Source organism: Ceratosolen solmsi, unplaced genomic scaffold (assembly GCF_000503995.2).
Source record: "Ceratosolen solmsi marchali unplaced genomic scaffold, CerSol_1.0 scaffold45, whole genome shotgun sequence".
In the NCBI taxonomy this organism is placed as follows: Eukaryota; Metazoa; Arthropoda; class Insecta; order Hymenoptera; family Agaonidae; genus Ceratosolen; species Ceratosolen solmsi.
Genome location: NW_011948436.1, coordinates 1,739,658 through 1,763,072, shown reverse-complemented (window position 1 = coordinate 1,763,072; position 23,415 = coordinate 1,739,658). Strand labels below are relative to the sequence as shown.

At 32.9% G+C, this 23,415-nt stretch overlaps 1 protein-coding gene across 1 annotated transcript in view; it reads left to right on the top strand.

The window, feature by feature from the left end:
* Positions 1-23,415, top strand: part of LOC105365150 (transmembrane and TPR repeat-containing protein 1) — a 135,654-nt gene that overhangs the window by 26,110 nt on the left and 86,129 nt on the right. Inside the window, exon 2 of the mRNA XM_011503244.1 lies at positions 13,928-14,105. Coding sequence (XP_011501546.1) covers positions 13,928-14,105 — 178 coding nt within the window. The remainder of the gene's footprint in view (positions 1-13,927; positions 14,106-23,415) is intronic.

The following is a 23,415-nucleotide window of genomic DNA, read 5'->3' as shown; positions in this document are numbered from 1 at the left end:
CCTACATTGGCTTTTTTTCTTTATAAACTGCTTCTATAAAATTCATTTTAAAAAGTTAAAATACCATTTAGATAACCATTCAGTAAAACTAACGAATTACGATAATATTATAATATATTTGTTTCTTAGCACTTAATATTACATTGAAAATTTTGAACCGAATCGAGTTCTATTAAGAAAATTAATTATTACTTATTCAAGGAATTTTTAATAGTAATGTTTAAAATACGATTGATAAGATTAGTTTAGACGATTAACGAAACCAATAGTCTGAAGTGAAATATTTGGCAAAAGTAGCGATTGTGACGATGATATTCTTTGGTTTTTGTTTTCCGTTTTTTTTTTTTTTTTTTTATATTTTTTATCGAATCTCTTACATCTAGGTTATAATGAAAAGAAAATGAAATCGACTCGAAGCAGTGGAGGTGGAGTTGCTACCGAGATCGGCTTTTCGAATCGCGACCTCGAGGTAGAACAGATAAGAGATAAGGTGTATGTGGCTGCATTCTGTTTCGCTTTCTTCGCAGAGTAACATCGAGGTGACAAGACAACCTTCGTATTTTCCGTAACGCGGCTAGAATAGGTGGTAAGAACGGTGAAATTGCGAGCTTTGTTCATGTCAGGAATCCAACTTTACCGAGCTCGTCGCCTTTCCGTTCCTCTATGCCGTTCTACCTTCGCTTCCTTTTCATTCTTCACCCCTACTCTTTGTTTTTCTCTATTTTTCATTACCAAGCAACGTAAAAAATATCCTTACGATTCTATACTTCTTTATCTTGTTCTTTGACTACTTTAGATAGAGCGTATTGTTACAGAAGGAACAGGAATTTTTTTTTTTTTTTTTTTTTTTTTTTTTTTTAAAAAAACTTGAGCAAACTCTATATTGAAAAAGTTTAAAGAATTTAAAAATTTTGTGAATATCTATCGCCTGATTAAAATGAAACTTTCATACATACAGTAACATTGGCGATTATTGATGACATTAGTCGTTACGAACAATTATTTATCAATAATGCATATAAATATTAGGCTAGAAAGTACTTTGACGTCATTGCGTATATAAAGTGTAATGCAAAAATATATTTCTCAATATATTCTTAATTCCGAGTGAATTATTATAGCTATACATGTACGCTTTTTCTCTTCATGCAAAACATAATAAAAGCCTCGCTTGATCGGAACAAACCGCATGCAATTTAATACATTTACATTAAGTATGATTTATTAAAAAAATTATCATTGTGGACTCAACGGATCGGAATTCTACGTACGTATGGGCTGCGTTGTATTTTCTCCAACTCGATCGGGAAGAGAGAAAGGCTCGAAGAGTTAGTCGGCGGTTATCGGGGGATGCGCGAAAACTAACCAAGTCCAATGGGAATTCACGGGCCAATTGCCCGTAGAGAAGGAAAGAAACGGCCGAGCGAAGTTTTAATCGCTAATGAGACGCTCTTACATTCTCCTGGGCCAGCCAACAAATACGAAGACCACCTATCTGCCACTCCGCCACGTTAGTCGTCCGCATCAAAATCTCGGCAGCCAAGAGAGAGAGAGAGAGAGAGAGAGAGAGAGAGAGAGAGAGAACGTAAAGTTCCGGAACACGTAGAAACAATGTATTCGTTTTAGCGGCCAACCGCGAGGCTGCGGCCCGCCGATGGTCCTCCCACACCTAATGATGCCGCTCCGATGGTTTATTCACGTACGCCGAACATACGCCGTAGTTCCTTCGGCCTCCCTTGGCTAAACTGCCTTAGGATTTTCGCAGAAAATAGTTCTCGATTCACATCATCACTTTGCCTTTACATTCAACATTGTGCCTCATCCTTTCACTGCTACTTTCTACATTTTGCCTCAACTTTTTTCATCTCTTGAAAAATTTAAGAGCTATGAGACCACAATCTGTATACTTCAGTGATTTCATTTTTAAAATTTTCAGTCACCTAGCTTCGGGGCATACGATGTTTTCTCAATTTTCCTCGCTAACCGTTTCTTGCATAATCTCCTGTAAGCCATCGCGTTTAAATAGAAGATATTTTGCATAAATACAGGTATTTATAGTATTTATAATATTCATGAAAATTTATGAGAATGCTTTTATGGAACACATAAACTTAAGTTTTAATGGCTTGAACTTTTCAATGTTCTTTTAAAAATAAAGGAAATGGCTTTAACCGTTGTGCACCCGTAATTCTCCTTAAATTGAACTAAACTGTTTGTAAAAGCCATCATCAACCATCCACTGGATTCTTCTATAATACTTTACTCGATTAGACTGCCCTAATTTTTATCTTACAATTGCTTAAAAATCGGTAAAAATTTTTGACTAACGACTGAAAATAATGAGAAAAGAATTTCGTCATTGCCAAGCTCCAAGAATATACCATATATATATATATATATTTTTTTTTTTAAATTATCGTCAATTAAAATTGTTTAATGACGATTAAATGAAATGTTAAAACACATTTTTAATTTTGCTAATCCGAAAGTCTATCTTTATCGCTTATCCCTAGTTATCTTCATTTCATTTTCAAGTGATGTCACGCGGCAAATGCTCTATAATCATTACTAACTAATGACGAACAGGCTGTCAGTTGTTAAAAAAATTTAAATAATGAAAGAGCTAAAACATTGCCCGAAATTTTACAGCCAATTCTTCGCGATAACATTTCCCATAACAAATAAAGTCTTTGACAAGGATGTCAATGAAATTAAAAAGATATATATATATAATTCGACCGAGTTGAAATTAGAATTGTCGATGAAAAATAGCTTTTACACACAATTATAAACGTGTTTAAACAAAGACGTCTAAAATTTGATGATTATGTTTGGTAAACGATACGAACATCGCCGAGTCACATGTTGATTAATTTATGCAGGTGTTAAGTTAGCGTAAGAAAACTTTTCACTTAAAAAGCATCATATTTTCTCATAACTTTTTCTATATTCGATAACGTAGAAATATGATATGTCATTCGTAGGAGTCTTGCTTGAACGCCGATGAAAAGACTCTTTCATCTCCCAAGATTATGAGAAAGATGGCATTGTAATGTAACGAGTGGTGAAAAGTGTACTTTGAAAGTTGCAAGAAAAGCGAGAGCGAGTTTATCTTTCGACTGAATTCTACTCGAGGCATCTCAAGAGGCCTCTTCGAAAGGAGTCGAGGTCGAGCGATGGTTTGTGACGCATCGTAGAAAGACAGAAAGGGAGAGAGGGAGAGAGATAGATAGAGAGAGATAGATAGAGAGAGAGAGAGAGAGAGAGAGTGAGAGAGAGAGAGAGAGAGAGAGAGAGAGATCGCTAATGTCGCTGTATCAAAGCTCTCAGGCGCTGTGTGATTTTGAGAAAACTCGTGATTCTTAGGTGAGAAAAAGAGTCGAAAAGTCGTGCAGTGGTCCTTAAGCGTATTGTTTTCCCGGCTCCTTTATGGCCTCAATTTCGCGTAACAGCTAGATAAGATTAAAATATCCCTTACGCGTTTTACGTTTAATCCTCTCCGGAGAATTTCCTCTCGTCCCATTGTCAGTGTGGAGGAAGTTCCGAAATGGGGTTTACTTTTTTGTTTCGAGGAATAAAAATGCAGAGCCGCCCTAGAGGGGAAAATATTCCAAATATTCAGCGTCCGCGTACCACATAGAGAATAATAAACTAAGAACTGTCCCGTGCCCACGCGCTGTCCGGCCCTCCGTAAATATTCGAAATTCCAGGGGCAGGGGACGTGACCGAGAAAGAATTCGAGAGAGTCTTCGCGAGCGTATCCGTAAAGTAACGGTGAGGGGAAAAAATTGTAGCGGGAGGACGATTGCGACAACGCCAACGCCAACAACGGGAGCGAGACGAGTTCTCTTTGAATATGCCGCGCACGCCGACTTTTTCAAACCCCCTCCCCGCCACTCTCTCTCTCTCTCTCTCTCTCTCTCTCTCTCTCTCTCCCCTCTATATATATATATATATATATATATATACCTATCTATCCATCTATCACTCTTTATCTCTCTTTCTTCTACACCCCCATGAACGTGCATTACTGTACGCTGTTAAGAATAACACGCAGTCCCTGAAAATTGTTCTCCTCTTCTATCAAATTCATATATTATAAGCTCCTCGTTTTTATGTCCTTTCTCTTTTATGGGCTTTTTTCTGAAAGAGATCGTCCTATTACCTCTATTCTCGTCTATTTACATTCACTTATGAGCACCATTGTTCATTACCTCGCAGAATTCGAATGACATTTTATCGAGAATAGTTTTTTCATTCGTCGAGTAATTTTTACCAATTTTGGGCTACTAATTTCTTTAAATCATATAGGCACGACATTAATTCATATGAAAAGTTTACCGATATTTTGAATTCTTTCTACATATTATCCGATCCGCCCAAACGAATTATTATCATATTGTACATCGAATACATTACAGATACTTACATTTTCCAGTGCATTTGAAAACTATAGCCACCTTGAAATAAAATTTGTTCTCTTCTTAATTCTACTTTTGAAATATCTTGTATGTTTCTTTTAAAGCATCGAATATAAAGTAATAGTTTTCATTTGAGATTTTACGTACAAGAATTTTCTATCTTGTAAAAATACACTGTTATCATGTTCTCTTTTTATTATTCAATTTTATTTTTAATATTTTAAATATATTTTAAATAGGCCGATTCATGAGAAATATAAATAATATATCAATCGTTAAGTATAAAATATTTTTCTACATATATACTGGTGGAGAAATGAAAAACTATAATTTAAGTGCACATAATGCGTTACTTTTTTCATATATATATATATATATATATATATATATATATATATATATATATTATGACTATACCTTAATTTCTTCCATTCCTTTACTTTAAATAGATATGGTCACTAATTGTTTCAAATATAACTTTTCATTAGAAATCTTTTTGATTATATGCAAGATGCTACATTGTACGTCGATTTGATTTATTGTCAAATCTTCTGACATAAAAACAATATTACTTCTCGACACGTAAAAGTAGATAGAGTTGTATGCAAAATCTAGTATTGATAAATCGATTCGCTATAAATTTATGGTTATGCGTGACATTACTTATGTGATGATATACATTTGTTCTCTGCATTTGACATCATTTTTACGGTTTTGTCATATGACACAAAATTACATTTACAATACCTTTTGTATCCTAATAAACTATTATTCTGCATAGACAGTCGTGTTTTTACTGAAAAACAAAAAACAAAATAATCTCATTATATTAATTAACAAAATAAGATTTTTCTACAGGATTCTATTGATTTTGCTATTTACTGGTACACTAAGCGGTACCGATTTTATGATTAAAAAAACAAAATTAAATATAATTTTAGTAGTATTGAATGTAAATGTTTTAATTCTGTAAGGAGATGCACAGGATATTTCAATCTGTTTTGCAATAATACTTATAATATGAGCAAATCTCCACGGTGAATAATTTCAAATTGAATTAAAATTTATGAAGCACTTTTGTTAATATTCAGAATTCGCTAAAGGTAATGCGGGAAATAATTTAATTATAGCATTTAAATTCATAGACAAGTGATGTAATACAACAAATGAGCTGGCTTGGTATACTTTATACAAATCAACGATTGAAGTATAAAAGGAACGTAACCTTTGTCAAATCACAGGGGCTGTCAGGCCGTCGGGGTGGGAGAGCGGCTAATTCACATGGATGCTCATCTGTTTAGTTGCCTATTCATCTATCGCTTCCAGCAACAGCTCAATCGCTGTTCGCCTCGAGTATATTCAGTGCTTGGACCGATCGAACGATATACATTCAGGACTGATATAAACACGCGGGGACACATCGATTAAAAGAGAGTGTGTGAAAATCGAACGACTATCTCGTCTATAGGTGTTGCTGATAACAGTATGAATGATGAGCAGCTGGATAGAGGATTCGAGTATGCTGGAATTCTTTCGTAACAATTGCCTTCTCGAAAAAATTACGGATTCGTCCTTCACGAGATCACAAAGCACACAACGGAAAAAATAGCTATCGTGCCCTCTAAGTTGATCCAAGTCTTTCATATCCTATCAACGACACTAGTAGTACCGAGGATAAATGAGTTACGGTACATTGAAAATGAGATTGAACACGACCCCAAGCTTTATTACACCTGGCCGGTAGAAACGAATAGATCAACGATTTAATATAAATCACGCAGATATTTAAGGGATGTCCGAAGGGAGAATACGATCTTACAGCAGTTGTTGATTTTTTTTTTTTTTTTTGGGCTTGAAATAATTATTGGAAGGACGGTGCATAATCACTAGATCTATGCATGATATAACACATAAGGACACTCGTAAGAAAAATCAATTCTATTAATTTTATTATCATTAAACCAGTCAAGTTTTGTCAGTCATTAGACAATATCATTCGATAAAGGAAAGAAGATAATTTTATTCCATAACTAATTCGATAAATTTTAATTAAGTTTTTTGTTAAATAAAAGTTGGAAATATTAAAAAAATCTTACTCTAGTATTCGAATATTTTACTTAAGTTTCCAGATTATTTGTTTAAGAATATTCTTAAAATTATATAATTTAAATAATTAGCAAAACATTTTTGTGTTTTATTTTTAAAAATGTTTCCGTTTCAATTAAAAATTAAACCACATATAAGTTTTATACCATTAAAGTAACGTACGATAAAAATCATTTCCGAAACAAAAAATATAAAAATTATCAAAAATATTAAAATATTAAAAGCTTTAATCATGCAAAAAAAAGTTCAATATCGTAACGATGGTAAAGAGAGAAGAATAACGAAAGAAATAAAATCATAATGTTTCTTAAGAAGACATTAAAAGATCGTTATTTTATACAAAGTTGTAACTAGAAATATTTTACTTACAGTTTATGTAAAAGTAGAATTAGATTAACTAGATTGTCTCAGGTAAAGCAACTTTGTGCTTCTATTACACCGTACTTTAAAAACTTTAAACAAGTTTCTTAAAAACGAATATCCTCCAACTAATAGAAACAAATTCAACCAATAGAATTAACAATACATTAGAATTAACAGTTACATTGTTAATATTAATATTAAATGAAACGGGAGTCTTTGGCATAATTAAGAACTAATGTAAATGTCTGTTCTCAAAATTTGAATTTGTTTACTTTCACCAATTTATTAAAACAAATTTTTCATTTTTGCTTTAAGAGGTGCCTTAAATAAATAAATATTATTCAGTATGTATTAACCATTTTTATATTACTCAATATTTTAAGAAAAAATTTATGATATTTTTATTGAAAAATAATGATGTTTCTAAATGCAAAATAGCTTAAAATCTTTATTTCTCTTGCAAATTGTTGGCTCCATCATTTTTGCCTATTTTTATTTTCATGACCGTATGCTTTAATAAGGAGCTAAGGATTTTGCTATTTAGTAATGCTGTGTTAATAAATTAAAACATTTTACGTACTAATTTATAAATCTGTGTGTGTAGCGCGCGTGTGTGAGTGCGCGCGCGTGTGTGAGTGTGTGTATGTATGTATAGACACCATGTATACACAAATATTTCTCGAAATAAATATCATAATGTTCGAAATGTTTAAGGGTTCATTCACTCGATTACTTTTTTATTTTTTCATTTAAAAATAACACTAAAGACTACTTTATTGCGCTCTTTAAACTATACGATATTCTTCGCTATATTTTAAAGTACTGCGTATAAGTATATTTTTAATGCATAATTTAATATTTTTGAGATGATGCTATATCAAATAATTATTTGATTTTTATTTAACTAGTTATTTACTTATTATTTTAACAACATTTATAAATTTTTTAATCTAATGACATTATCCGTGTTAATAAAGTAAAATAAATCACACTAATGTTTATATTCATATATATATATGCACTATTGTATTATCATTACTGAAGAATTATTTCGAGAAACGTCTAGCTATTTAAAAGTTTATTCTAAAAAAAAGACACATAATGGCAGATTATGACATTTTAAAGAAAGAATGACTCGGGATTTTTCATGATTAAAAATTTTTATGTAGAAAGTAAATAATGTTCGATAATCTATTGAACTGTATTACTTTCTTGAAGGCAAATTAATTTTAAGATAAATTATTATTTGAAAAGATGAAGAATTAATCGTATTAGAATTTAGCCTTTGAGATTTACTTTTACTTTACTAAAATCAAATGTCCATTAGCAAAGAATTTGTTATCAAAGAATACTATATATGTTCCTCTCTGCGCGCGCGCGCGCGCGTGTGTATTTATGAATACGTGTATATTATTTCTATTTCTCTTTGATGTAATTGTAATTCTTTCTACATATACAAGTCGGATAAAGTTTAAGAAAAACTTTCAAATCTATCCTCTCAACGTGAATGTCAAAAAATTGATTTTCACCTCTATCAATCAATCGGTGATTATCAATCGCTATGAATCGTAAAATGCAAGCTGTGCCCCAATTGTCAGCAATTTCAATTTATAATCACAGCAGCTTAATATACCCGAAGTGTGACGTTGCAAACAGGTTATAAGGCTCTCTCGAGCGAACTCCATTTCGCCCGCAAAGATAACTGATAAATCTTTAAAAGGTCCCCTTTGAAAAAGAAAACTCTTCTTTTTACGGGCACTCGACGTGCTCGATAAAGGAAGAAGGAATGGCAAAGTTGGGCGTCAAATAAAACGTGCGCCCTGGTACATAGGGAGACCACAGTTGCTGGCCTTTCGATTTTTGCGCGGCCCACGAATTTGAATGCGGTCGCACGTAGGACGACGCGCCATGGAACGGACGATATTGTTGAAGAAAAAAGGAGGATTGGTTAGTTAATGTCCGGAAGCAAGGGGCCGAACCCGGAAAATCCCGACTCCATTTCATTGTGTGGGACTTTTATTCCCGTCTTACATTAATCATCGATTACCCGCGACTACGTTTCCGTTGAAAAGGACGGGATGAAGTTAGATATCTCGTGGATGAAGGGCGTAAATGAATTAGGAGAGAAAATGAATTGGGTGTAAAGAAACAATGGGAATAAGTCTTCTTCTTACTTTTTTTCTTTCGCGTGATATCTCACGAAGCCCCGGAGCGCCGTGGGGCTGGAGAAAACTTTCCTTCTCGATTGCCTGTTGATTCGTGACGGAGCTCGGGCACGTTGCCGTCTTCAAGCCTCGGTAAAATTTCAATGAAGGACAATCATTAAATAATTCAATGATAGAAATTTCGCCACTTTAGCCCATCGTACCGGGACTTTTCAATGACAATGCGAGTTGGGAAGAGATGGGGACGAAGACGGCATAATATGCAAGCCATTGAGCAGCCTCCGTTTTCCCTTAGATGTGTTGTGGATGGATATTGAATGAAGAAAGGAGCAGGAGCGAGCGAATGCCTGTCGCCGAGACACAACGGATGTGTCCTGCTCGAGCGTATCGACCTTCCCGATTGTAAAGTAAAGAAGAGCATGAGTGTCAGTGCGAGCTGGAGGCACGAGATAGAAAAGACACGGAAATAGAGGAGCGGGGTTGTAGGTAAGTATCTAGGGGGATGCGGTTGTAGCTCGAGGCGCCACGCCCAACTCGCGTGTACATCTTTTTCCCTCGTATAACCGGCTGGTCGCTATACGCGACTCGTTGTCCCTTTCCCTGGTAATTGGGGGTAGTGGGAGTCGCGAGATGGAAAAATAGTGGTGAAAATGAGGGGAAAGTAAAACTGCGCGGGTGTGGGAGGGACTGTGGGAGGAGGTGGGATGGACCGGGCGGGGTTGCAAAGAGAGACGGGAGGGCGAGATGCGTTGGATAACGAGCCAACAGGAGCAGGCTTTTCAACCACTTTCGAGTCGGAGCGAAGCAGAGATCGCGTCGACTCCCGGCTTCGGTATGATTTAACGACATCGTCGGACTTTAATGCCTCGTTACGAGGACGAATGGAGTAGGGCAGAGCTTCTTTCTTGCGATTCACGGCAGCTCAAATAACTGGAAAAGTACTTTCTTAAAACAAAAAAAAAACAAAAAAAAAACCAGAAACAAAAAAAAAAAAGAAAAATAATAAAACAACTAGAAATAAATAATAAATAAAAGAAAAAGAAAAGTATGACAGCGTCCACTTATATTCCATTTCCCTCCAACCATCTACTCTTTTCATTAATGATTTCTTTCATAATTTTCCGGGAACCTATTAATTTATTTACGCCCTTAATGCGCTACTTATTTTTGAAGATTTGACAAGCCGTGTAAAAGTGTTGGCTTTGGTGTTGCAGGTCCCTCTTTAAATAATTTCGAAAATTTCGCTATAAAATCCTCATCCAATGCCATACATGCAGAGCGCATCTTACATATTCTGCACACGTTAAAATCCAATATTTTTGCCTATAACTATGTGAATGCGACAACGGAATCGTGTAGATACAGAGCGAGAGAGAGAGAGAGAGAGAGAGAGAGAGAGAGAGAGAGAGAGGAAACGTAAAGTGCGAGCGGACGCGCGGATGCACGGATGCGCGGCAAAAGTAATTTTATTTTTCCTACAAAATGTAATCTTCCATGTACGCAGGTACGTGCGAAATACCTTCGTTTCGTTTTGGTACGGCCGAGTCGACGTATTACGTGTCGCTGTTCCCAAAACGTGACGTGTGTTTCGACATTCTCGAAAGGAATGTTTATTTTCTTTTATTTCAATTGCGCTTGGCTTCGAATTACAAAAATTGTTCGCACGATTCATCAGTACAATAGTACCGTATAAATAATGTTTGATGTATACAATTTGATATACAATTAAAACGGTAAGTCACAACGTATTTTAAGAACCCATTCGTATTGGCGAGTATTTTTGTTTGATGAAAGAAATTTGAATTTTAATTGTAATAAAATATTCTAAAATTATCGTGCATAGAAATTCTTATTATTATAATTATTTCATTTATTTTTAATATTCCTATATTAAAAGGAAATATTCGTATTATTCGCTCGTTTAGCCGTAGTTCGACAAAATCTTCGAAATTTCTTCAATAATTACAAAGTAAAAACTAATAACAGGAGAGAATTTTATCGAAATAAATATTAAAATATATTCCGGGTAATGCGTACGATTAACGTAATGGCACATAATATTTTTTATATCTTATATCGTGAAAGTTTTAAATGCTTTACAGTAATTCCAACTTACACTCATTTTGTACATGTCATTCATTTAAACTTAAAATTCTTCTTATTCAAGCACACTTTTAATTATTAAATAAGCTGTGTTACTGAAAAAAAAAAAGAAAAAAAAAATTTAATATATTAGTATATAAAATGAAAAATATAGAAATATATTATATTTGTTGCTCATAAATTGCTATATAAAAATATGCACTGCGAGCTCTCAACAAATTGGACTGTTTATAAGAAGAATAAAAAATTTTAATTTCGTTTCAAATTTATTACCCGTATATTCATAAATTCAATTTAATGCCTCGATTGAAAATAAATTTCAAGCTTTGCTTTGAGGGGTCTAACTTTACCTTTTTGACGCTTACTGTATTTCATGTTCCTGGCACTTACTTTGTATGTCAAGTGATATCAACGTCGTAGAGTACATCCTTTTAACGTTTTTCTTCTATAATTTGAAACCAAGATATCGTGAAAAAGTTCCGAATAGCGTGAAATAATTATGATGAGAGAAAACGAAAAAGTACGTTATTTGACTTGGAATACAAAAAGTAGATTCGCCCTACAGTAAGAAAGTAGATGGAATCACGAGCTTTCTGTGTTTCCGGTTTGGAGCTACCTCGAATCCTTGACACCTGGAACGAAGCCAAAGCCAAAGCCAAAAGCTCCGGTTCTGAGTGCAGTATAAAATGGCCGGCGGTCGCGGTGGCGGCAGCGGCGGCGGCGCGAATGGCGAGGGGGATGTAAGAGCGGAGGGAATAGGAAGGCGCACTGCGCCGGGAGAACGTCGACCTTACGTACACGTCGACAGCAGGCGTCCAAAATTATTGCATCGCTGCGTCAGCGTGTTACGATGTTTGTTTTCGTCCTTCCGCGAGTCCCACCTCTTTATCTATCTCTCCCTCCACCATTCCATCTCTTCTCTATCTAACTTGATCTCCCACCCGCTGCTTTCCTCCAACTTAAACTTTTATTATCTTATCCCTTATTATTCTTCGAGACACTTTCCGCGTTACTATCTTTTCTCATCGGCGAAAAGACTAACCGTTGCTCGACAAATGTTCTCTCCATAGCTTTAATTTGGATTTTCTTTAGAATCCGAATAGCAAGCAGCTTGGATCGTCTTCATCAGTATCAAAGAGAAAAGTGGAGAGTAAAAAAAGCGGAGCGCCAGAGTTTCTCAAAATCCGATTAAGTCAAGTTGGTCTTAAGCGGCTTTCGTCGAAGTTAGAAACTTAACGAGAGCTTCGACTGAACTTGAACGTTTTCCTAAAATTTGATGAGTTTTGTCTGTAAATAAAAACACTTCATCTGCTTTTGTTTTTCCATTGAATGCTCCATCAGCTTCAGTGCCACTGAATCCCTTCCCTGTCTACTCCACTGCCAATTTTTAGCACTGAAATTTTTAGAAAATTTTCAGCGTTTTGATGGAAATACGGTGACAGTACTAAGTGCTGATTAATATAACACCTCGACGTGTGAAGAATAATACGGATGAATGATGAATAATGATTAATATCGATATGAGTGAACTGCTACAGTGAGAACTGGCTCGTCTACTTTCAATTATCAGCCAATCAGGACGATTCAAATCAATCGCTGCCCCCGACTATTCATTACGATCGCACAAACGTGTCCTTGGCAGGGTAAATTGGAGATGGCAGCTCAACTGCAGCTTAGTTCATTTGGTTCTCAATTCAAATTAGCATCAGGCATTGAATGTTCTATTATCAACCTCCTACCCACAACCATATATTTATACGAAATTTTCAAAGATGATAATTGAATGCTATTATGTAATACGTTTCTCTACGTTCAAAAGTTTTGTCTGCTCAATCATCTGGAGACTTTTCACGAAGATACACATTATGCGCTATTTGACTTAAACGAAATAAGCTTTACAATCACATTAGTTTTTAATTTTAAAGAAATTTCATAGTCTCATTAGATTATTTAGAGCCTTTCTGTTAATTATTACAATTATCATAGTTTATTAAGATTATTGGTGTAAGGGAAGGGATGTTTATCTAAGAATTATATGCCTTAGCAAAAAGAATATTATATTCTTTATTATACAAAATTTTCAATTCTAACATTTTTAACAAATATTTACAGCAAAGATTCGTAGCTTCCGGCAGATTAAACTTTCACGTTTATCAACAAATATCAATTACAAAATATTATTACCATTAAATTGAATATAGAATACGATTCAATTAAACGCAATTAATGAATATTAAATTTAATTATCGACCACAGTCTAACAAAACCCAAAAGCAGCAAATAACACGACGCGTATCTAAAAATACAATATGTATTGGTATTAACAGTTTACTATTGCGTTACTATTTGCAATACTTCTTAAAAATGAACGTATTACATAAATATATTATTACAGTAATAACAGTAATGTAATGAAACTTATTTTATAAACCACTAAATGCCGATCAATAAGTTGTGCGTGCGTGTGTGCGCGGGCACGTGTAGTAAAATACTTTTGAGCTATAATAACTACAGCGCTAAAGAGTAATTGTTCAGCTCATATTCTCAGGTAATCACTGGTCTGATCGCTTGTCCACGATCATGTGAAATCACCGAGCCCTTTGATCGATAAGCTCATCTTCTACCTACGCTTCCGTTTAAATTTCGAGAGACGGCGAGTCGCGGTGACTGCGCGCATCGACCAAAATATTTATAAAAGCAAACCCAATTATACGAGTTTTAGTGATAATAAAGCCAGCTAAAATGTCCCGTATAATTCTATGATTTCAGATTAAATTACCTGGTGGCTGGCCTGACGCCATCCTGGTACCACGCGACTAATGTCGCTCTCCACGCTGCGGCTTGTATGCTAGTTACGAGGGTGAGTCTGGTGGTGGCGTCGCTGCGCCCGGGATTCGCCGCCCTGACCGGACTTCTTTTTGCTGCCCATCCAATTCACACTGACGCCGTAAGCCCGACATTTTTTTACATTAAAGCGCTCCTTCTGTCGGATCTTTTGCGCCAGAGGACGCGAATAAAATGCCCAGACTTTTCCTTTCCAACTTTTCTCTTTGACGATTAATGTTGCACGCGTTACGTCTGGCCTATCCACTCGGCAAATAATTAGATGAATAGAAAAGAGAAAGACGAGACACAATATTCATTTGTAACCGCGCTGGTCAGCATAAATTTTCGAACAGTCCCCTTCGGCTTAACGTATTTGCCTTCATAATTTCATTCAAACCCTACCACCGACTCCCTCAACACCCCTTCCCACCCCTCCCTACCGCCTTTTTTTTTTATAATTTTTCATTCTATGTACTAAGTGAATTACTTGCCGTATGTTTATTCTGCAAGTAGATTATTGCTTCAATTTATGCGATTCGTGTACTCAACGAATCTAATGTTTATATATGTCTACGTTTATTTTATGTACGAGCTGTTTTATAAAGTTTGACACTTTATGAACCAACGAAACGTAATTTACAGCGCTATAAAAAATTATAATATTAAAAAATAAAGCACTTCATAGCAGTTTAATGCGCGTAATTGCGATAAAAGTTTAATATTTAGCTAAACATTTATAAATCAATAACTTTACATTGCTATTAACATTGATATTAAAATTATGTATAAATAAAAAAAATATATATATAGATATATATATATATTTATGAAAATTTCTGATGAGTAGTCAAGTAGGCTCTATGGTTAATTACTAAATGTGTCGAAAAGCTACTGCCCTCTTCATGCGAAGCTAATTACCACGATCTCGATTTTTAATCCTATATTTAACGCCATAAATCTAGTTATCCAACGAGTATTATTTTTAATATATAATATTCTAATTACCCTTTAATAACATAAAAAGTATTGGGAAAGTTAAAGTTTAGATAAAATTTTAAATAAAAAGAAGAAAATGATTTCTATAAACGCAAGCAAACTATAATTGACATTCGACGCACGAATTAATTGCAAATTTCTTTAATATAAGCTAAAAGAAAATAATGATAATTTACGTAATAGGAGATAAAGAATGTAAAGCACTTAAATTTACGATTTTATGCAATCTCAGTGGCTTTATCAGTATAAAAATTCATTTGGAAAATAAGCCATTATTAGTGCAAATAATAATCTGCTGATAAACATACAGTTGCGTGGATATTCAGTTGGTACGAATCTCTTGACATGCACTAAGTCCTGCTAAAGTCTAAATTAAAGCAGTGACTGCAGTCATTCGGCTCACTGGCGAGGCTATAAATAATCAAGATTGTAGCTAATACGTTTCCCGATGTTTACAGTTCGACGTTCTTGCGGTTATCTGCTGTTTCAGAGAATGCGCAACAACTACCCGGAGAGTGTATCGCCGAGTACGGCTCAGCTATTGAACGAAACCTGTCCCGATATATACAATGCACCAGCCATTACAAAGGATTAGAGCACAAGGGATAATGTGTGCGTGTGCGCTTGTGAGGGGACATAGAGAGACGGAGAGAGAATAAAAGATGAAGTGCAGAGAGCATTCACCATAAGTGACAGTGTTGTAGCAGTCTTAATGTTCCCTAAGGTGTCGTTATCTCGCGAGATTTACGCTCTCCAGCGTAATTTTTTCACTCGATTACAGCATTATCGGTTCGTGATTTACAAGTGTAAAAAGACTTAGAACACAATCACATAAGAAATTGTTCGTTTCTTGAGAATCGTAGAAATCGCTTGTTATATGCTGTTGTAAAGACAGGCATATTCTCATTTGATATGAATTATATTAAAATTATAATTGATTAATTTATAAGTTTAACTTAATTTTGTTATAAGTAATATATCATTTTCATAATATTTTTTAATATTTATTTTTTCTAATATCCTTATTTATTAAAATTAATTGTTATTCTTATTAATCAATTAGGGATAATAAAAATAGTAAAACAAAAAAGAGAAAAAAAAAATAAAGGAAAGAGGAAAGGAAGAAATGAAACAAATACGAATTATTTCTTGAAAATTTCTCGAGCTTTTTTTTGAGATACATCGAGTATGAGAAAAAGGAGGAATAAAGATTGATGAATTAGAAAGAAGGATGAGAATTGATCGATTATATGCATTTTGCGGTAATGAATTTTTTCCGCGGGCGATGCAATCTCGCTAATCCAGCAATAAGCAATTTAATCCTTCAACGCAATGGACGTGAGTACATTATTTTGGTCCAAAAATTTCACGGAGTCGCTATTATAAACGCAGAGTATAGTGTACAGAGTACACTGTTAGGCGATTCGAAGGCGGATCATTTCATCGTGGGTGGTAGCGATGCGATGTCACATCATTGCTCATGCCGGACCCAAGCGAGGCTTGTACTCCTTGTCAAGATCAGTTTGCACTCGTGTTGACCTGGGACATAGGGCCAGACAAGCAGATACATTCGAACGAGATAGAAGAGAGAAAGAGGGATGGTGAGAACGAGAACGAACAGTAGAGAGGACAAGCATCTGTTTACCGCAATGATCAAGTTACCGTAGGAGTACCCATACCACCGGCTTCCCCGTGCACATATACGTTTGAAAGCAACTGCCTTAATTAAGTTGTAGCTCATTGAGCCAAGATAAAGGAAAACGGAAAACCCTAGTCCTACGTAAAATATAAAGAGCAATTCTTGTCACGTAACCTGACATTTATTATAAATGTTACACAGATGTAAAAACCTCGTTTAGTCATAAGTAGCATATTGAATTCGTGCTAAAATACTGCACTTAGAATTATTATTTTAATGAATACAAGAAAACTTGAAAGCCTTATCTAGCTAGATTAAATGGTATGATATATATATATATATATATATATATAAACTACCGTGTTGGCAATTAATGACATCGAGCATGCAAGAACTAAATGTATTTCCTAAAATTGTATTTTCTACGCTTTTTCCCGTAATTTTCAAATAAAAGGAACGACATTGAATTGAAAATTTAAATAAAAATATATATATATATATATATATATGATTTAAAGAATTTTTTTTTCTCTTTGTAAAATATCGTGACATTTTGATCTTATATAAATAATACCAATACGTATATACTAATATTTAAAATTCCAGTACAGTTAATAAATTATAATATAGAGCTTAAAATGGTTAGAGTTTTATTTATAGCTATCGACAAATTAATATATTAATAAGTAGAAAGCCAATTCACAAACATTGCGTAGATGTGAAGTTAAACATTATTATTGAATATGATTTAAGTTGCGAGTCATGTACATAAAAGAGAGAGAGAGAGAGAAACATCATATTCATTAGGAGAAATGAAAATAATCATACTGATCAAAAAACAATAGATAATTACTTATTTCAATATTCGTAATGAATTATTTGTAGATTATTTTTTATAATGCAATTATAACAAACAATCGATTTAATAACAAAAATATATTTTTAAGGTAAATAGACTTATATTAATATGTTATAAGGTTAATGTTGTAAATTTAAATGGATGATAAAATGTAAAGGAAACATCCGTACAGGAATAAGTTTAATTAATTCAGTTTTTATAAAATAAGCTTCGAAGTATATAAAGCAAGTGCATATTAAGCAACAACAAAAAAAAACAAAAAAAAACAAAAAAAAAAACAAAAAAAAGCAAAAAAAAAACAAAAAAAAAACTAGGTACAAGCCGCGGAAACTTTGAGTAGAGTAACTAAAAAATAATTTTGATTTATGTTAGCCCAGTTATTAAAAACAAAAGTTAAAGTATTATAAAAGCGAATTTATCTACAAAATTATATAATCGAACAGAAAATTCTATGAAAATATAAACAGGAGGATATAATTTTGAACATTTTTTGTATTAACTAATAACCTATTTCCTTTTATTTCATCCAAGCTATTAATGAAGCTCTATATTTTAGGAAGTAATAGGTAAGTTATGACATAGATTATAAATATACTTGGAACTCAGATTAATGAAGCACTGCGCTTTAAAATCAAGGTACTCGAGAATGTCATTATGTAGTAGGGAAGTATAGTTAATTGTGCAAAACTAAAGATTGCACATGTAATTTCATACTCTCGCGTGACACTAAATAACTACCGCATATCAATTTATGTAAAAAAAAAAAAAAAAAAAACCCCCATTGACTTAATATAATTCACGAAAGAAATATGAAAATTTTTATAAAACAAATTCCGCATCACCGACGATATCATTTCAAAATTCATTCAAAATTTTTCGTAATTATTAATTTACCGCTCTGTTAGTTGATTTGCCTTTGATTTAAGCAATTATAATAAACATTTCTCTCTTTATTTTATAAATATTCAAGTGAAATCTGCGTATGACATAATTTTTCAAACGGTAGTACAAGTATCGATGCATTAATAAGTAAAATAATTAAGTATGCGATTGATAATTTATATTTGTTAACCAAATAAATTACAATATTAAATGTGGTCAACCTGTCTACAAGTTTTATGATTAGCGACAATTTCTGTCGTATGAGAATACACGTAATGTTATAGTAATTGATATAGTTGAAGAAAGTCAGTTAAATCAATTATGAGACAAGAGCTACAGCAATATAATGCAGAAATTTAATAAATTAAAGAAAAGACAGCAATGAATGAAAAAGATTAAAAGCATTAGAAAATATACAGAAATTATTAATACTAAGAATTACAATGACAAAAATTCTTAAGAAATACTTTCATTATATTATACAACGTATTTTATAATCAAAAAAGTTTTAGAAAATTAGACTAACGCGCGAATAAGATTGTCTCTTGGAGAAGAATTCATAAAAATCACGGGAGGAGAAGATTCTTCAAATAACTTAAAGAAAGTTCACTTTCCAGTAAATGAATATACGTAATAAAGTGTTTTAATTAAGCTCAGAGTTCCTAGAAAACAGTAATTATAAAATTTAAGACATTAGTAAATTGTACATTATGAAAGTTTTAATCGATAGATATTATTATTAATAATATTGATGCGAATTATATCTAATTTAAAAAAATATATAATTAATGAGTATTTAATGTATTTATGTTAAAAACTTTGACGAGGTAGCACTTAGATTTAAAATTGCTAATGAAATCTTCAAGCAAGAATTCAATTACTAATAATAGAAATTTCTTCTTCATAAATTACCTTATAATTAAAGCGGCGATGATTGAAATACTTTAATTTGTAGAATAGATAATAAGAAATACACGTATACATCACTATTTGCTATACATGGGTGTTTCAATTCAATTACGAAGATGTTTCACTTCATTTATAGAGATGTTTTAGCTCTGACATCACCCCGGGGGTAAATATTTTAGAGATATAATAAAGAGCTTAAACAGTGATCACAGAGGCTCGTTTACAGCTATTGTCAACTTGAAGTTGGGACAATGAGAAGTGAGCTGCTCGAATGAATCACAGATGCACAGTCAAAGATCGTTGGTTCTGAAGGGTGCTTCGAGCTTCGAGTCTCAAGCACAACCGAGAGTGAGAGAGTGCGAAAAAGGAAGTGAGCGAGATAGATAGAGTGAGAGTGAGAGAGAGAGAGATATATATATGGAGAGAGATAGAGAGATAGAGAGAGAGAGACAGACAGAGAGAGACAGAGAGAGACAGAGAGAGACAGAGAGAGACAGAGAGAGAGAGAGAGAGAGAGAGAGAGAGAGAGAGAGAGATTGACAGAGAGTGAGAGACAGGGTGAGTGAAAATGAGTGTCGGCGAGAGGGGAGGAAAGAAAGAACTATATAGGAAGGAGAAGAGATAGACTAACGCATAGCACAGAAAGTTAAAGAGAGAAGATCGATGTTTTCGAACGGATATAAGAGAAGGATGGAGGGAGAGCGAGAGAGAGAGAGAGAGAGAGAGAGAGAGAGAGATTGACGAAAAAGTGTGTCAGAAACAGGGGGGGAAGAGAATATAGAGCGATAAGAGGTCTACCATTTCAAAATTCGTTTTATGGTTCGGTTTTATTTTTATACTCTCCTTCAATGAATTTGTAATCATAATTGCAATAATAGATTTTCTTTAAAACCAATGTTTATCATTATACTTTATACCATTAGTTAGAGGAAATAAAAGAATTCATGTACAAATATCATTTCTAATTTCAGTGCTAATTTAAGCTTCAACCTACTTGGGGCCATTCCAATTAAAATCGAATTAAAACTGAATTTATATCTTTTATCTGAATACATGTCTATAATAATAAGGTATTTCAGATGTCGTCGAATTAATTATAGTCATTCGTTCGTATGAAATCGTTCAGTCACTCTTCACATAGATTTCAATCAGTTTAAAGCAATAAAAGTCTGTAACTTGAATCTGTCTTTGTAGTGACGAAGAAAGAACGAAGGAATCAAGAATATCGATTACTCGCTTAACCAACTCGTAAAACCTTCGTCGATTTAAGAAGCCATTAAAGGAAATTGCAGGAATGGATAAGAGAAAAAAGAAAGAGAGAGAGAGAGAGAGAGAGAGAGAGAGAGAGAGAGAGAGAGAGCACCAGAGTATAGTGTGCTCCACACTTTTCTAGAATGAAGATTTTAATGTGCAAGTTAAGTATCCCTTTACTCTCATGTACTTATATATCTTGGAGTAGAGAGAAAAGTCAGTAGCTCAACATTCCTGACTGCTGTCAAAATCGTGACGTCTTTAAGATTCTTCAAGCGCATCAGAACTTCCGTTCACATTCTTCTTCTTCTTCTTTCCGATCAGAATATTAAGCACACTTGTTATTCTATAAAGTTACTGGACGTATCCTGCAAAATTTTATTTTATTATTTCACCAGTATATTATATTAACGGCAAAGGAGTCAACATTTTAATTCCTTCGATAAATATTTGATTTCATACCATAGATGCCGACGGAGATGTTGTTATGTAAAAAGTAAATCGATCATTCAAACTAAAACTGACTTTGAAGATTGATTATAAAACCTGGAAAATATAAAGGTGAAGCAAAACACTTTCATTGTAAGAAGGAGAATAAAAAAAGTATTTGTAGGGAATTTTTTTTTTATTTTGCTATACAATTCTAATAATTTATTAAAATGTCTATGCTATGAAATATTTGAGAATTTGAGAATTTGTTCGACTAAGAATTGATATAAAAATAATTTATTTATACAACATAAATTTTCTTTCGAATAACAATACATTTTTTATAATATTAAACTAAAATTTAATAGAGCAAATATAACAAACGCATATATAAGAAAAAAAATTAAAGATTAAATTGTAAATTGCAAACTTTAATAATAATAAACTTATAACCTTATAAACTTATAAACTTAAAAGAAAAATTATGAATAAATATAAACATTTTTTATAATAAATCATTATTTAATTTAAAATATTATAACTGAAACTGTTCACGAGAAAATGCAGTCGAATATTAATTATAAAATAGAAATACTAATTATAAATCCAATCTCCCTGAATTTAATAGCAAATAATGTCTTTATACGTAAACAATATTCTAAAACTAAATACAATAAAATAAATGCAATACAATCCTTGCTTCAGATTATTATGTTATATTAAATAATAATGATTTATTAATTAATAATTATTCAGTAATATTAAAATGTATTATTCATAAATTCATGAATCAGAACAACAACAATTATAAATGTACTCGATATCCACATTCACATTGAAATAATTCCACATTTCTTCATTATTCGTCTTGGCATTTTATCGAATACCAAAGATTGTACGTTATGATTTAATTGTCAGAAAATAGTAAGGGAATTTGTCATTTGTAATTTATGTATTTGATAGAATATATTAAAGACGCCAAGATAAATAGACCAGATAAATATCATTACAATATTAATTTCAATTACATGATCCAGAAACGTGACGATCAAAACTTTTATACTGAGTTATACGTTGAACTTAATTTAGCAGACATGAATAAGTTAGGACACGTAAGAATCGAAAGCAATTATAAATATAAGTGGCAATATTTATGGAATTTACGAGAGAAAAATTTCGTTTTAATAAGTACAAATATTGATATGGAAATATAATTAAAAATAATATCTTTCACATGGATAGTTAATAAAGATCAATTTTATAAAAATGGAATTGCGAATTAAGCAATATGATTTGTGATGATGATCTTAGATATTACTTAAATTAAGATATCTGAGGAGTATAAATATTGTTGGAACAATTCCAAAAAAAAAAAATTTATATTTTAAAAGTAGAATAATGTCTATGTAGAAAATAAGATAATTATAAAAAATCCAAGGATATATTTTTTATGATTTAGATAAAAGAGAAATCCTACATTTTATTCTTGTTTGAAAGGCAGTAATAGATAAACGAAATTAATTTACTCCATTATCCGGAGAGAGATAGTGAATAGCCGAAAGTTTAAAATAAGATTTATGGCCAATAATATAGTTATTTTTTGTTCAATTTTCGATTAACTAAAATATTTACTCTACGTCGAAGCATCTACGGCATCCATTCCAGGGTAAACTTAACCTATAGCTTTATCTATCTGTATCATTTTCTTTGTCTCTCTACTAGCGTTTTTTTTTTATCTTTTTAACATTTAAAGAATAATATTTATCACTATTTATCGAATAATGGCAGTTGAAGTGTGCTAATTTTATTAAGTAATCAGAACGTGCATAATAATGTCTAAGCGTAAAAATATATTTGTCATAAGATCTTAAATGACAATATAATGTCCCTAGATTATTCAAAGGATTTAAAAAAATAATTTTGTATTTTTGTGAATTATAAGTATAAAAATAAGTACAATATATTTTCAACAATAAATCTCACGAATTTACAGCAGTTTGACTTAAATGTGCTATATTTCTTATCTACACATTCTAAAGACACGTCGTCGTTTCTCGACACATACATCATCTCATCCTGGTTTAACAATTTAATTTACAAAAACAAATTTCAGTAACTACATAGTCGACCATATTCTCATTCCCCCTTCTCATTTTACCTAACATGCCTTTCTTCATCTCATGCATTTTCTTGTTGCCAGATGTTTCCTTGCTATTTGCACTACTATATCTCGAGATACTTTCAAGTATGCCTGAATACTGATATTTCGCACACAAATGTCAGGTGTTTATGCACACGTACCTCGTGGCCATTTTCATAGGATCTTCTTCGTCGCAATTTTATGGGACGATGATGGTACACCTGTGCGTGTCATTTCCGTATTCGTAGGCTAACAATTGTTAAACAATCGTATAACGTTATTCGTTCCTATCTCTCTCTATTATCTCTAATATCTCTCTCTCTCTC